Source organism: Terrapene carolina, unplaced genomic scaffold (genome assembly GCF_002925995.2).
Source record: "Terrapene carolina triunguis isolate 2854851 unplaced genomic scaffold, T_m_triunguis-2.0 Scaffold68, whole genome shotgun sequence".
Taxonomy (NCBI): domain Eukaryota; kingdom Metazoa; phylum Chordata; order Testudines; family Emydidae; genus Terrapene; species Terrapene triunguis.
The window spans coordinates 24,250,231-24,267,326 of NW_020664419.1; the positions used below are offsets into that span (position 1 = coordinate 24,250,231).

The window sequence follows — 17,096 nt, forward strand, 5'->3', positions numbered from 1 at the left end:
GCACTGTTCTTGCTGCATCTTCAGTTGTCGGGCCTCGAAGGTGCATCTGACGGTGATCTCAGCATTTCATTCACCCATTCATGGAAGACTGGTATTTTCCAATGTCACGGTAGCAAGATTCTTAAAAGGAATTCTTTGTCTCCATCCGCTGGAGTGGGAAAACAGTTCCTTTGTGAGACCTTAGCACAATCTTAGAGGCTCTGATGGGCGCTCCATTCAAGCCCCTGACATCTTGTCCCTTGCCTCTCTTGTGTCAAAGACCTACACTCCTGGTGGCAATAACATCCGCAAGGAGAGCATGTGAGCTGCAGGCTTTGATGGCAGACCCTCCTTATATACAGTTCTCCAAAGACAAAGTGACCTTACAGCCGTACTCCAAATTTTTGTTTAAAGTGGTCTCAGTTTCGTTGGAACCAGGCAGTGTATTTACCTGTATTCTGTCCTAAGCTGCATTCACCTCAGAGGAGCAGTGCCTTCACATGTTAGACATCAGACAATGTCTAGCCTTCTATCCGGACAGGATTAAACCCTTTAGTGCTTTGCCTCGCCTGTTTGTGTCATGTGCAGACCCTGTGAAGGGGCAAGCGGTCTCTTCACAGATGATCTCTAAATGGGTAACATCCTGTATCAAGACTGCACGTGAAATAGGCTCATCTATACCCCGCTCAGTGGGAGCAAGCCCCTTCTACCAGAGTGCAAGCTACGTCAGTGGCATTCTTAAGTGACGTCTCAATATTGGACATTTGCAGGGCTGCCACATGGTCATCAATACATATGTTTATGAATCATTATGGCATTACCATGACATCCAGAGCAGATGCAAACTTTGTGAAGGCAGTCTTGCAGTCCTTGTTTAAGTAGACTCTGAGTCCCACCCGCTATGGGTACTACTTGTGAGTCACCTAAGTGGAATTCATGGCTGCATCTACTCGAAGGAGAAGAAACAATTACTTACTGTAACTAGTTCTTCGAGATGTGATACAGCTGTGTATTCCATGACCCACCCTCCATGCTCTCTGCATCAGAGTCTAGTCACTGAGTGATTGGTGGGAAAGAACTGAAGGGGGATTGAGGCAGCTCTGTCTCAGCCAGGGGAAGGGGTGTGGCCACGAGACGCGAGCGCTGCCTCCTATAGGTACTGCTAGGAAAAATTCTCCAGCTCTGTTTGGGCGTGCACCTAGTAGAATACACATCTGCATCATATCTCGAAGAACCACAGTTACAGTAAGTAATTGTTTCTTATTTTTGCATTAAAAAGCATTTCATTTTACTTTTTATCCTACGCAAGTCGTTTCATCCTTGATATTTTTTTTTAACTAGAATCTTTCTTTTCAACTGCAGAGCACACTGGGAGAAGATACTCTTATGATCATCTCTCTCTCTCTCTCTCTCCCCCTCTGCAGTAGAGACATTGCTTGGTGAGAGGAACGTTTGTAAAACTGCAGGTGGTGAAACAAGGCTGCATCTAAAGAAAAGGATGGGTTTATATGTATATATATATGTATGTTAGGTTTTCAAATTGAAACCATCCATATTGGATTTTTACCATTCTTCAAATACATTTTCAAAGTTCAATATAAAAAAAGAATATTGAGTTTTATTTTTTAAATGTGGTTAGCAAGATTTTTCTATTCTAGAGACATCTGAGCTAGAGCATAAAGATGCTTAGAGGGAAAATCACCTGCAGAATATAGCGGGAGCTGTTTTAATATAAATACTAGGAAATGCATCCAAATATTGATGTTATTGGCCCAGATCCTTGATTGCACCAGAAGAGCACATGGTGTAGATCACGAAGGAGTGCAAAGATGACTTTGAGCTCTAAGACAGTCCCAGGTGAAACTTAGATCTGCCTGAATGCTGAATTCCAGTGGATGGGTTTGCCTCTCTATTACTTGGAAATCCCTGAATCCTCAGATGGTCAGATCAATTAATGGGCTAATTCTCCTTTACACCAGAGGCTATGAGGCAGAGCAGCCACAGTGAACCAGCCTTGTTATCTTATAGCAAAAGTAAATTGTGGATCATCATCATCTTTATAACTTGGCACAGGAACTTGGCATTCGGAGTATTAATAACCCCAAAGTGGATGTACACTGCTCGAGCAGTGAAAAGCGAGAGTTGTGTAAATGAGAATCAGACCCAATGTCTTTGTACACTATCAGCAACTAGGGCTACTGTGATAAATGAAGGGGGGAGGGGTAGCTCCCTTTTATGGACACCCAGCCAGCCAGTAGCTATAAAATCCCTCTTAGTAGCTGTTCTCTAATTGCTCTACCTGTAAAGGGTTAAAAAGTCTCACTGCTATGCATAGGTAAAAGGAAGTGAGTGATCACCTGGCCAAAAGAGCCAATTGGAAGGCTAGAACTTTTTTAAATTGAAAAAAAAAAGACTCCCCTTTTGTCTGTCTGTCTGTTGTTCTCCCGGGGAGAGGCAGACAGGGCAACAGCTATGCTGTAAGAAGCTTGGGCCAGGTATGAAAAAATCATACCTAGAAACTACTCATTTAAAACCCCAGATATGTAAGTAAATCAGGAAATGTCTAGGAAGACGTGTTATGACTTGTGGATTCCTCTGTGCTAACCCCAAGTGCTTTTGTTTTGCTTGTAACCTTTAAACTGGACCTCAGGAAAGCGATTCTTGGTGCTTAATTCTTATAGTTGCTCTTTAAAATCTAGCCTGAGTTCCCAGATGTATTTTCTTTCTTTTTTTTATTAATAAAATTTACCTTTTTTAAGAACGGGATTGGATTTTTGTGTCTTAAGAGGTTTGTGCACATGTTGTTTAATTAGCTGGTGGAAACAGCTGATTTCCTTTTTTTTTCTTTCTGAGCTCTTCCCCGGAGGGGGGATGAAAAGGCCTGAGGGTACCCCACAGGAAGGAATTCCCAAGTGCACCTTCCTGGGCTCTCAAAGGGGTTCTGCACTTTGGTGGTGGCAGCATCTACCAATCCAAGGTCAGAGAAAAGCTGTAACCTTGGGAGTTTAATAAAAGCCTGAAGTGGCCAGTATTAATTTTTAACATCCTTGTGGGCCCCCACCTTCTGCACTTGAAGTGCCAGAGTGGGGAATTAGCCTTGACAGCTACACATCATCTCCAAGTACAGGGGATCATTTTTAAATGTGTTTATTTTATGAAGAGTTTAAAGAGATGAATCATAACACTGGTGAGTTTGTAGAAAATTAGTTTATATCCTTAGACTGCGTGGACTAAAGCTTTGAACTTTTAACTGTATTAGTCTAAAAGGCTGGTGAATAGGCCAGAATATTAGTAAAGAGGAGGCCATCGTATATAATACATTTTACTATGAAAAAATCCTTTTGGTTAAAAATCTAACTCCCACAAATGTGCTTAGTTAGACAACAATACCCATCTTTATAGGAATATAACATTTTTCTGCGCTAGTTATGTAATATCCTGTCCACCTATGCTCTGGGTGTCCCTAAACCTTCAACTGCCTGAAGCTGAGACTGGATGACACTCGATAATTTCCCTGTTCTGTTTATTTCCTCTGAAGTGTCTGGCACTGGCCACTGTCAAAAGACGGGATAATTGGTCTAGATAGACCATTGGTCTAACCCATTATGGCCATTCTTATGTTCTTATTGTCTATTTCATGATGTTGCACCAATATGTCACCCTTACAACAAAGCAAAAGTTAATAGGAATTAGAGAAGGAAAAGATCGGTTGGGTCACCTTCTCTTGCCTTGCTGAAACTTTTTTCCAATATACTTCCTAATGATTTCTCTAATGTAGTTCTAAATTATGCCCAGGCTGGTATTTCCAGCAGTGCCCTGGGGAGTTATTCTGCAGTCCAATTGGCCTCATTGTTAGGAAAACTAATGCTGACTCTCAAGGAAAATATCCTCTTCTCAGTTTCATCCCATTACTTCTACCTGTAACACGTTGGATAACCGAGAGCAGTTTGTATCCTCCTGAGTCTTCACATGGTTTTAAAAATGTGTTAATATATCGCACATTAAAAATACGCATTTATGGTTATAAAAATCTAAAGACAACTGAAGTCCATGGAAAGACTCCAGTTAACTTCAAGAGACCTTGGATTAAGCCCTTAGAAAATAAGATTTTTCAAATATTCCTAACTACAGTCACCTTTCTGATAAAGAAATGCATTCTGTGGTCACCGTGAAATCAGAAAGTGACACACTTCTGTGTAAGCATAAGAACTTTAAAATTATTAGCAGCATTTGACTTGAGATGACGATAGTGGTGACTTACTATGTATAAATGGATGTATTAAAAATAAATAACCCAGTCAATTAATCATCTGTTTTAAATTAGTTTTTACCATATTTACCTCAAGTGAAGTTCCAATAATCTTATTTAGCATTACTATAGGTAAGAGTTAATAAGCGTCTCCTCTGAATTCAAAACAAATAGTGTTACCACATTAACATGAATTACTACAAATTGGCTTTTGACTGGAACACCATTGCCTATGTCATTATATAAACTATTGCTCTAGATTTGTTTCCAGCCCGTGAGGATGATAAAATCTCCTGTTAGCAGTTTGAGTGCTCCTGAGATACTGAAAGTAATTTGGGGTAGATTTCTCAATATGCTGTGGCTCTTTAGTTTCCATTAATTAAAGTAAAGGGTGCTTCTTAAAGTGTTTGCAGAAAATACGTGACAAAAGCAACTTGCATTAAAATATTTTAACTGTGAGGCTATTATGTTTTCACTTCAGCTGCAATTTAAGGGGAAGTGATGTGATATATCCTTACAGCTTATAGTTTTATGATCTGACACATTCTTGTTATTTATAAACTCTTTCTGCTGGGACCTGATTTGCATAATTTCTTTTGTAAACTATTGCCATGGAATTTTCTCCTTGTATTTGCATTTCCATTAAAGTGATGAAATTGCTCAGAAAGCATTTGGGTAACTACCATAGCTATTCCATTCATGCAGTTCCAAATACAGCTCTTTATGTAGCAGCATGCTGTATAGTTGTTATTATTAACATATTTTCTTAGTAAAATGGTAGATGATTGCATTAGAATGACTACATTAATAGTACTTCATAGTCTAACCTATTGGCCTTGCATTCGTTTTATTTATTTACATATCTTGATGTGTCAGCCTTCAGCAAGTGCAAATATATATCTCTATCTGTAGCTAATGGGTTTCTTCTGGGTGCCATGTGCCACCTCATTATAGAGAAGATAAACAAAGCACAGGATCATACCTGCCCAAGTTTCTACTAACATTTAGTTTCTAATGTTGTGTTTTCCTATTCCTGTGACACTGAATCAGCTTTCCTTGAAACAGTAATTCCTCTCCGTTACTGACGTTTCTAGAGAGAGCAGATCAGTGGCCCCAGCAGAAGGAGGTTTTTAATGACGTGTTTTTCCCCCATATGCTTTATGTTTATTCCATTCTGTCAAAAGTAGGAGGAGACATCTGGAGAAAAACTGTGTTAGAATGAAACATCCAAGCCTCTTGGTGGTGATGCCTATGGGAATCAGTAGGTTGGTGCATGCCGGTAGATATATCTACAAGATGATAAAACAAAGTAACATCTTTATTTACTGTGAGGAAAAAAATCATAAGAAAGCAGTGGACTCTTCTTTGATGGGCAGCTGCAGTGCAGACTGAAAGGAACAAAAAAACCAATTACAGTATTGTTTGCAACAAGACATTTTAAAGTAATAATCAGCTTGTATTCATTACTATGCACCTGCAAATGAAATAAGAGTAACAGTGAAAGAAGCAAATGTGTGCTAATGAAACTATAGGGCATTGTCTGAGCAATTCCATGATTTGATGGTGATGCAAATGCAAAGGAGGTGACCATGCAGGGGTGGATGGAAGAAGGCTATGCAATCACCAGGTGCTAGGATATTAAATATATCAAAAATCATTTGCTCAGCATTTAAGGAACCATCAACTTACACACAAGGATAGTCTTCCAGTGCAATTAACAATCTTCCATGAATATCACACACTGTACATTGCCTGAATCAAATTGAACCTTTACCCATTAGTGAGGAATGCATGAAACTGTTTATAGTGTAAAAGTTTGCCAAAAAAAAGGTAGGGGATGTTGTTTTTCTAGCTATTTCAGTGTACAAAATGACATTGAACTAAGCCACAAACAAAATATCAGAGGTGAGATAAGACAAGACCTGGTGTAATGTTTAACAGTTGAGAGAGCCAACTAGAAGAAATGACAAAGATTATAGCAGTTTCCTTGATCCCTCAGTCTTAATCAGGTTTGCAACCTGGGGTCTTGTTAGATTGCCAGCTGCTTCTGGATATCCATGTAGCAGCAGTTGCTAAAGATCTGTTTATTCTTTCTGCCTGGCAAGTTGATAGCCATCTTTTGTGGGGGTACTTAACTGGCCTTGGTTAGCCATATGTTTGTCACTTGACGGCCAGAAACAAACCAGCAGAAACTGAATGAGACAGGGTTACTAAACGTGCCCTTTATTGTACAGAGGGTGAAGTATGGTTCCACAGGTACATCCGTGTTAGGAGATGAAAGCTATGTGCTGCTTCAGCTGCTGGGTCTCAGCACTCTGTCGCAATTTATCATTCATTTCACAAACCAGCAGCGTACCAAGGTGTGACAGTTTTTCTTTTGGAGTTTTTTGGGAACCAACTGTAATAATGACAGGCCCAAAAATACGTTCCAGAAGGTAATTCCTGCTCTTCCTCCTTGCTACTTATTGCCCATTTACACCAATGCATCCTGTTTCTCATGCTATATGACACATCAGATGCATGGGTGTGCAGCTGTATCTGAAATTTTTAATCCACACAGATGTTCAATTCTTTATACTTTTTCGTCATCAAATAATTAACATTGTCTCTATACTGTAGAGACACTGTCATCTTAAAAATCACATTGCTGACTGAAAATGTGTACTATCGTAGTCAACAGTAACGGCTAAGGTTATTATAATTAAAAAGCTATTGGGGGAAGGGAGAAAAAAATATCTCCTTCAAGTTTATTTATTTATGCATTTCACAGCACAATTGGCCATTGTAGAGTCAGTTAGTTAATTTCTGACTTGCTGAAAAGATCCTTATAAACATAAACAGTAAAATCCTTACAAAAATAATTAATGAATTGTAATAAATCAAAACATACTATTTAAAGAGTGCTCTATTAGGAAGTGGATTTTAAAAAAAAGTCAATTTCAAAAAGTTCAAGTTGTTGGTGTCCCTTTAAATCTATAAAAACTAAAATACTAAACTAGTTCACTGATACTAAACTATTTTGACATTACATTTTGATGTGCTTTTATATGCATGGATCATAAGTTCTATTTTGGACACATTATTGCTGGAAATGCACAATTTCTAAATGCATGCAGAGTGGGAGAGATGGAGATGGAAAAGCATACTTTTTCTCCAGCAGTTCAAATACTTTCTCCTTACATACAGTTTAGGTCATGTAGTACTATACATAGACGTTGGTGTAGTCTTTAGAAGAAAAGAGCTTTTTCCCCGGTTATACAAACATGTTTTTCCTGGTTTTGGCACATGCCAATGCCTTACTGGCTATGTCCAAAGATTCCAGTGTAAAAACTATGTACTTTGAGTTCAAAGTTCAGCATCCCACACTTCTGCCATGAATACGCTACTGTTGCAGCACATCCATTCATGGGCCTGATGCTGCACCTCTTACTCAGATAGGTAATGTTTATGTGAATTGGTTTTGGTGGGACTACTCATGTGTAGCAAAGACTATTCAGCTGAAGAATTGTAGGATTGGGCCCTAAGAACACAAGTACACTATTTAAGTGCAGAGCCTCTGGTTACTCTTCCTTGGGCCACAATGTCAAACACAAAATGTCTTTGAATGGCTTTGAAATAGGCATGTATCTGAATGCAGCATTTGGCTCAAAATATCTTTATTAAATTAAGGAACAATTCAGTTTTCTAACTTTATATTTGCTTGATCTGACATTAAAATTTTTGAAAATATATTTGCTGCTGCTGTTGTTTTTTTCATTAAGACATTCCAGATACCACATTTGTATTGAAATGCTGCTAATTTCCCTGAACATGATTATCTAATGATCATTTTATATGGTTATTTTTCAGGTGTTCGAATGAAACCAGATTCAAAAGAGAAGAATTATTTTGGGCATACAATTTCTGCCCTACTCCATACTCTTGGACAACACTTCTGGGCCTTATTTTATACTTGGTTTTCTTCGCACCTGGTAAACAAATACTTGTTTTAGCACATAGCTTTAAGTAAATAGCAAACATTTGAAGTTCTTAATGGTCTGACCATTTGAAGCTTCTCTTACTGTTCAATCTGATTGTTATACTAAAATTGATCTTTTTTTAAATTCTCAGGAATGGGACCTATGCCTTGGACAGTAAATTCTGAAATCTATCCACTTTGGGCTAGAAGTACAGGAAATGCATGTTCATCTGGCGTAAACTGGATTTTCAATGTTCTGGTATCACTGACATTTTTGCATACAGCAGAATACCTTACATACTATGGTAAGATGTTGTTTGTGTCTTAATCTGCAGTATTAACATTTGTATTGTCTTACATGCCACGTAGATTTACTACAGTTTAGATGATATACTAGCTGTTTTGTGGTATGCCATTTTAGCTGCAAAGTTCTTGATTAACACTAGTTTAGTAAGTTTCATTCTTTAAGAAGGGAATGTAGACAGATCATTTAAAATGAGGAAGATGAAGGAAACCTTCTGTTTAATGTAATACTGTGGTGCCCATTTAAAAGGGTAGCATTTGCCATCTTTTATCACATAGTAGTATCTGAGATTCTCCTTCATATCATTACCATCACAGACCCTAGTGATAGGACTCACATGTCTAGTCACGTGGTCATACAGGCATTGTAAATAATGATTAGGTATAGGATAAATTCAAGAGCCTGGTTTAATCTTTGTAATCCTTTTGGCTATTTTTGTTGATGTTTCTCTGTTTTTTGGGCACCTCAGGGCCCATTCAACCGGGGGGATAGCCAAACTTTCCCTTTCATGTGTCTCTTTACTGCAGACCTCCAGTAACGTTATTGCTATTTATTTTAACTGATGGGAAGTTAAAAGGATCTGTATGAGTTTCCATGTTACTCTAAAAGCAAATGGAGTATTGCTCCTTACTAATTTGATTTCTTATAAAGTGATGTAAAAAAGCAGTTTTTTCTCATGTCCACAGACATGTACTCCTTTATTGTAATGCTGAGGTTCATATGTCACAAACTTCTTTGATTTCTGTAGCCTCCTAATTCTGTTGTTTCTTTTGATCTGTGTGAGATGGGGGAAAGACGGGAGATAAAGTTCTGTAATCTAGTATGTGTGTTGTTTTGTATTGCAGGGGCATTCTTCCTCTATGCAGGGTTTGCTGGTTTGGGACTCATTTTCATCTACGGCTGCCTTCCTGAGACTAAAGGGAAAAAACTAGAGGAAATTGAATCTTTGTTTGAAAACAGGCTATGTACATGTGGTATTTCAGATTCTGATGAAGGGAGATATATTGAATATATTCGGGTGAAGGGAAGTAATTATCATCTGTCTGACAATGATGCTTCTGATGTGGAATAATTTTCAGCTGCTGATGTATTAATCATTTAAAAGCCTTCTGGGGGAAGAGCAGCTCTTGGTGACCTCACTGCCCTGCTTCTGGTCTGGTTCTCCTTTCTACTGCCTAGTTACAAATGCCTTCGTGTACTAAAATACTTCATTTGGGAGAAAATGAAATGTAATACTGTTTTCTTGATCATGGAAAGTAATGGTTTCCAAAGGGGATTTAATTCTTCGACTGTATGAATTTACCAATGGTGTGCAATACAGGTATCTGTGCATTATACCAAATGAAATGCATACGATGTACCATACTGTATATCCTTATCTTTCTTTGCTGACAAAAGTTAAAATAATGTAATAGCTAATCAGCAACCAGATGAATCATAAAAGTAGAATAAACCTGGGAACAGGGGCTGGATTCACAAAATTCTAGGCACCTAAAAAATCACTGGAATTCACAAAATTTGAGTTAAGCACTCAGGCTTCCTGTGCAATGACTGGCAGGATATAGGCACTTATGAATGGGATTCACCAAAGCCAGCGCACTAGGCGGATTCCTCTAGCCAATGGGAGATGCCGGGGGGGTAGGAGGAGAGTATCCTAAGCCCTGTCCCTCTCTGAGAGTTTGGCACGTAAATCCAGGCTGGAGGGAGGCATCTCCCTCTCCTTGGGATTCTCAGCTGCAAGCCCTCTCTTAGAGATACACCAGGAGTTAGGGCACTCACCTGAGAGGTGGCAGATCCCTATTTGAGATCCTTCTCTGTCTCAGGTGGACGGGCGACTTGAACCAGGGCACTCCCACATCCCCGATGAGTACTCTAACCACTGGGATAAAAGTTGAGTGAGGTCCCCCTCTGCATCCTCCTCCTGTGAGCATGCTTCTAAGATTGGGCCCCGTAGGCGAGTTAGGCGGAGGAATTCCTATCTTCCCCTGGTTTGTACATTGCACTGGGGCTTAGGCATCCAGACACCTACAGGGGAGCCATAGTGCATGTACTGAGGGGCACAATATCAGCACCAAGGGGAACTTTTAATGCAAAAGCTTAGGAACCTACAGGGTTTGGCAGCAACTGAGCAGGGGTTTTGTGAATCCCAGTGGTGCCTGATCCTGGGATTTAGGTACCCAAAGTGGCAGTTAGGTGCCTAAATCCCTTTGTGACTCTAGCCCTACGTATTTGGTGTTTTTGCTACAGCAGCCTGAATATGAAATAAGCAGAATGAGAAATCCACTGGATGCTGTAGAATAATCGCTTGAAATTATCACACAGTTTGAAAATACAAATATCTTCTGTCTTTATGGGAGAGATGTGTCTCCTAATGGGATTCCACTCTTGTTTCTTTGCGGTGATATCCAGAGGTCTGTACTAAATTGCTCAGTGTTTCAACTCTAGTGTCACAGTGGATGTCGGTTATATTACTCTATCCAGCTATTGATCTTTGACCATATATTATGATCAGTAGTTGGTATTTGTGAGCTAAATTGCCAAAGAAATGACTTTAAGCTCACAGTAAGGTGTAATTAAACATGATTGCCTGTACAAATAAACTGACATATATTGATAAGTGCCACTTAAAGGCCTAAGTTAACTGGAAAAAAGTGATTTTTCATTCCCATTTGTGCATCTGAGCATTCGGGTACGTGTCCAGTTTTGAACACAAATATCATCAGTTTAAAAAAGAAAGAAAGAAAAATAGGGATGAGATCTTGTGTTGATAAGTTCACAGCAATCACTGCCCCTTTGCTCATTAATATACACGTCACTTTCAATTTATGTCTTATGTGCAAAGTAAATGATTTCTAGCAGGTCTTTCCTCCCTTTACTCAAACTGTCTTTGGATCTGAAAAGAAAATTAGCAGTATTCAAATGCTGATATTTACTCATATTAATTGTCTTATGAAGCATTGCAAAATTGTCAGGAGAATTCACCGTGTCAGGCACAAAAAGCTGCTCACCCACATTCACCATGGTAATGAAAAAATTAATGGTATTTTATTCACCTGCCAAAAAAATTACTTGCATTGGCAAGTAGAATCTTATAAAGCTGCATTAAAATATCATGATATTTTCCTCCCTCTCCACCCCTTACCTAGTTAATCCTTCAGAGAAATAAGTTTAAAAAAATTTGGAAGCTCGAAGTCATACCCCTGAAATTCAAAATGGAGGAAAAATCCCTTCTCACATATACCGTTTCCTCCCTTTCTTTTCATGATGTACAGTTTTGATGAAAATATATGAGATCGTTGGGTTTTATAGATATAGGTCTGGAGGCCTTTTCATGGATTGGGAGACATATTTTGAATGTGGGTTTGCTCTCTAAGAACAAGAATGTTATTGGTTGCCTAATTATTTTTAGTGGGTCACACATGGGTGATAAGTTTGTATTGTAACTCTTTGCTAGATCTGATTTATATTGCTCTATATAATTTTATACAGGGGCTTTTCTAACTCCTTGAGTTTTCTTTGAATTGTGTATTTTGTCAGAGTTGGGTGTGACTGTCTTTTTAACTTTATAAAACTGTTAATGAAAAGAAATGTTTAAAAAGCAAATGTTTTAAAATATCCCTCTGTAATTTGGAAAAGGAGGAAATAAGCATGACAAACAGAGGGCTTTTAAATAAGTCACAGTCGCTAAGTTTTGGCATGACTGGACTCTGAATATGCACCTGCTCAGTTAGAGGGCCAGGCTCCCAGGCCTCATATCTCTGCTCTCAGGTATGAGATGTTGAAAATGTTGCAGCATGTACAAGTTCAAATGTACACTCTATTAGGCACACCGTTGCCAGTTTATAGCCTTCACTGAAGGCACAACTTAGTCTTAAATACTTTATGGGTAAACTGGCTTCTGCCTGATCCCCAAAAGTCTATTCTCCAAGGCCATGATTCAGAAAAGAATTCCTATTCAGGACAGCATGTAAGCACATGTTTAGATGCTGTCCTAAATAGGGACAGACTTTAGCACATATCTCTCCTAAGGCCCTGACCCAGCAATGCACTTAAGCATGTGCTTAACTTTTAGCATGCGATTAATCCCATTGATATAAGTGCTTTTGCTGGACTGGGGCCTAAGCCACTTGAAATGCAGCTGATCACTAATAGCTTTAGTGATCAACTGTCGCTCTACTGCACCAACATCTATGATTAGACAAAATTACTGCACTGCTGTCACTCATTTGGCATAACTGAAGTAAAGTGACTGTAATAGAAATTGTCACAAGATCAGTGACTTGTTTTTCTGCAAATGCTGGGGCTTTTTAGCAAAAGAAGACCATTATCCTTTGTCAACAGTGTTTCTTGGGTGTTCTCATAAACTACATTCCGCTGTGCACAGTACTCGGCTATATTTCTGACACTTATGACTTTTATCTTATTGTAGACAATTGTCTAAAGTCATGCATGACATTTCCCTACTCTCTAGGCATAGAGACTAAAAACACAATGCATTTCAGCTGCGAATGCAGCTGAGTAATGAGGGCACAAAACCTACTGGTTTCTTTTCTGTCACTTTCTTTTCCCCCCAATGGAGTTAGATTTAAGTCTTCCTTTTACTATTGCTTTATACAGAGATAATATTCCATCTCTTATAAGTATTAGACATAATACCAAGCATTATTTATAATAAAAACAAGATCAACTGAATACTTGAAATTAATCTTACATAATTAGGATTTTATTTTTAGAATCCGTTAACATTTATAATGTATGAAGAAAACTAAACAAATATTTCTATTTTGCAACAGGTTTTTATATTTGTGCATATTTTACGTTCTAAGAGATTTTGCTAGCGAGGGTAGACTTACTAACATTCCAGATAAAAGGATATCAATACAATGTAGTTGAATAATTTCTTATGACAGGATTTTAATTTATAAAAGAACATAGATAGTATGTCTAAGCACAATATCATTTTTATTAAAAGCTTTCTGCAGAAGATGTGAAATGATTTCTTCACAAGTACGACATGTTTAATTCAGGGCATCAGGAAAGTTAAAATAGAATTGGTGAGATAATTTTGACTAAATTGGCATATGAGTTACATACTTACAGTTTGGGGCATTTCTTACCTCTGATGCTTCAGATCATGTCGGTCTGATAATAGGTGTAGGAGATGTTAATCCAGATGCATATTTTATTTTTTAAAATTTTATTAAAAATTAATTTGTTAATCTGTTGTAGAGTTCTAAAGCTTCTTTAATGTAATTTGCAAGTTGTTTCTGCCCCTCATCAAATTGCTGGTCAAATTGTGGGTTTTTTGTCTTTTGTTCTTTTTAATTTGATTTGAAGATAATCATTAAAGTGGACTAAGCCCTTTAGGAATCATTTAGAGATCATTTAGTAATGAAATTTAGTTGCTGTGCATACACAGTAGATAATTTTTATCTTGTGAGTGGTAGTGATAGCAAGTCCGAATCTTGTAATAAGGGAAGAGGCATTAAAAGAAATGTTGTTGTGCTAACTTCTTTTTGAATAAAATGGAAGTCGCAATGCCTTTCTTGTATAGGAGTTAGTGCTGGAGAAAAAAAGAGCAAAGATGTCATATTAAAAGACTCTTAAAATAACATTACAGTTGAGACACCCATCAAGGAAGACAAGGAGTTGTCTTTTACTTACCTCATTATACCTCCTCTATTAACCAGGGAGTTGGGGACATACAAGACTATTCAGCAAAGTGAATGTGCCAAAAGGGCAAATCCTGCCACCTCCTTTGCAGGTGTGAATGGACTTCTGGCAGGGGCAATGCTGTAATTCTGCTCCGTGGGAGGGTAGCGAATGGTAGAAGCCATCCCTTGTGTGGCCTGGAGCCAGTTCCCCAGATTACTTCCATTAACATCAGAGCAGGTGTGTCCCATGAAATTAGGTGGCATGGCAGGAGTGAGTTGGAAGAAGGATGCAATTGCTCCACATGTCTTCCAGTCCCAGCTTCTCATAGGAAGGTGGGAACACTGGGCTGGAGCTTGGGTAGAGGAGATCTGTGAAGAGGGAGCTCCCTTTCCTCTGGAGCTTCCCATTCCTCCCCTGAGTTCCTTGGGTTGGGCACTGGAGAGAAGTTTTGACCATAAGGATCCAAAGCTCACTGCATTAATGGGACTCTTTCCTTTGACTTTCCGGGCTTTGGAACAGGCCTTGTGTGCAGACGTAGCTATGTGCAATGGGATAAGATGGACCAGAATCATAATTCTCTTGCTTTGTTTCTCACCTTTAACATTATTTTAACAAGGGTTTTTTGTTTTTAACTTTACCTGTAATTTACAAAAAGAAGCTTTATTGTCTGGACGTTGTTAAAAGAGAGATGTCGCATTCCACCTTATAGAGATATTTTAATATAATAAACAAAGTTCTGCTAAGCACTTTAAAAAAGCAAAGATATTTGTGCACTTTTTCTGAGAGATTGAAACTGACCAAATCCCAGTCCTCTTCAGCTAGAAGAAAATAGAGCTTTGTGTACCAGGCCAGAAGCAGATAATCCACAATATGTGCTTTATGGCAACATGTGTTTTATTGCGGGTAAGATTTACAGCTTACATGTAGCTGCTGCCTATAAAAATGATTCTGAATTATTCTCCAGATTTAGACAAGTCACTTTTTTTTGTGCAAAAATACTTGTTGTTTTCTATAAAACTTCATAGCCTTGTGTACAGTACAGTTACGCATAATCCATGAAGTGGTTTAGGTTGTGGCCATGTTAAAAATGTCAGACCAGTAAACTCTTCTAGGTGAACATTGTTGAAGAAATGTTGTTTGGGTTATTGGGGGGCAGACTCCCTAGAGGCAACTATATAGATTTTAAAAGTCAGAGAAAATGGCAGTTCTTGCGTATTTTGTGTATGTTTTCACATAGAGGAGTTTTTTATGTGCCAATAATCATCACTGTGGTGTTTTGTAACAAAGTGTTAATGGTGTTCCAAAGTACTGTAGAGGAAAATATTTTAGCCACACAATCTATTTGTGTTAACTGAAGGCCCATTTCCAATCTCACTTACACCAGTTTCTCAACAGTTGACTTCAGTGGAGTTACTCCTGAGTCACACCAGTGTGTAAGTTAGACCAGAATCAGGCCTGATGAATCCAGAGTTTCTGTAAATCCTCACTTTTTTATGTAATAGATGTATAGTATGTTACAGTTGAGTGATTTGGCATGTGTAATTATAAAGCTCTAAATATGATTCTGTTAAACTGTACACTTTTTATTTGGATTTTACTTTTCAAAAGTTAGTTTGACATTTTATCATATTTCTATGACTAGCAAGGGGTCGCACAGATTAGTAATGTCCATATGCTTAAAAATACAAATAAAGTTTGTGAAGGCCTTAAAATACAAGCCAACTTATCTCATTTCTTTAAACATTCAGCAAAATTAAGAAAGGATTGAAAACGTAACCATCGGGATTTCTGAACAAAGGCTCAGCCTTGTGGGACAGATCCTGAGCTGGTATCAAATAGTGTGGTTTCATGCTTTAGCAGACCTTCTGCAGTTTACGCCAGTCTCAGTCCAGCAGAACCCAATCACATGCTCAGTTTTAAGCACTTGAGTAGTCCCAGAAGTCAGTGGAATTAGGCTTGAAATTAAGCACGTGTTTATGTGCTGTGCTGGATCGGGCTCCAGCCGGGAATCAGGGCCTATATATACAGCAACTTCTCATTTAGACTCTGTCAGAATCTTTAACTTGATATTTATCTAATGAAGTCAGATTTAGAATACTTGAAACAAAATGTTATTAGAGACTAAATTTAGTTATATTTATGTGCTTATTACTAACACGTACACATGTGAAGCTGGTGGGCATACACTAATCCCCGAATGCATGTTACAGTATGTAGTACTTAAGAAATGAGTTTTGGCAAAACTAATGTGAATATGTTATTCACCAGCCTGTTGAACATGTGCTGTTTCCTTTTGCAGCCAAACAAGCCTATAATGTATGAAAGTGTTGTACATTTTATGAAATTTCAGTGATGTAAAGTTAAATGATTGTTTTATGTTCTAATGGCTTTACATAAAAAATAAATATCTTCAGAGAATTGTTATTGCCAGACTTGTAAATGAACAAAATAAAAGGTGAGATAGTTAATTACACAATCTTTCTAAGAGTTTTTTTTTGTACTAGAATTTAGGTAACTTTTTATAGCTGGAAAAACAAATCATCTAGCAAAATGAGCTAGAAATGAGATATAAATATTGGCCTACATGATATAAAATATTTCTTAATCTATTTGATTGCTCTGCTGTTAAATAACATTAGTAGCTGAAAGCCCAAGATGACACACAAGAGTCATTCATAAAGTCGTGTGTGTAAAAAAGCCAAAAGTGGCTGAGAACTTAAAAACTGGATGGTAATAAACCATGAATCCCACTGATAGTTGAACCTGGTAATATTCTAAACAAAAATAGCTCTCAACGATTCTTGCAACAGGTTCCATCACTTCACACTGACTCAATAGACATTTTAGGCTTCAGAGTTCCTGGAATCTTATTGTTGCCCCTTTTGACCCAAATGGCTAGCCAAAGTTTAGGCCCTGGGCAGGGCCGGTGCTACCATTTAGGCAAACTAGGC

General features: G+C 38.1%; 1 protein-coding gene across 1 annotated transcript in view; it reads left to right on the forward strand.

Annotated features, from left to right (window-relative positions):
• SLC2A13 (solute carrier family 2 member 13) overlaps positions 1-16,600 on the forward strand; it is a 331,334-nt gene extending 314,734 nt beyond the window's left edge. Inside the window, exons 8-10 of the mRNA XM_024216061.2 lie at positions 8,078-8,199; positions 8,339-8,491; positions 9,336-16,600. Coding sequence (XP_024071829.1) covers positions 8,078-8,199; positions 8,339-8,491; positions 9,336-9,562 — 502 coding nt within the window. The 3' untranslated portion in view covers positions 9,563-16,600. The remainder of the gene's footprint in view (positions 1-8,077; positions 8,200-8,338; positions 8,492-9,335) is intronic.
• Positions 16,601-17,096: the final 496 nt, after the last annotated feature.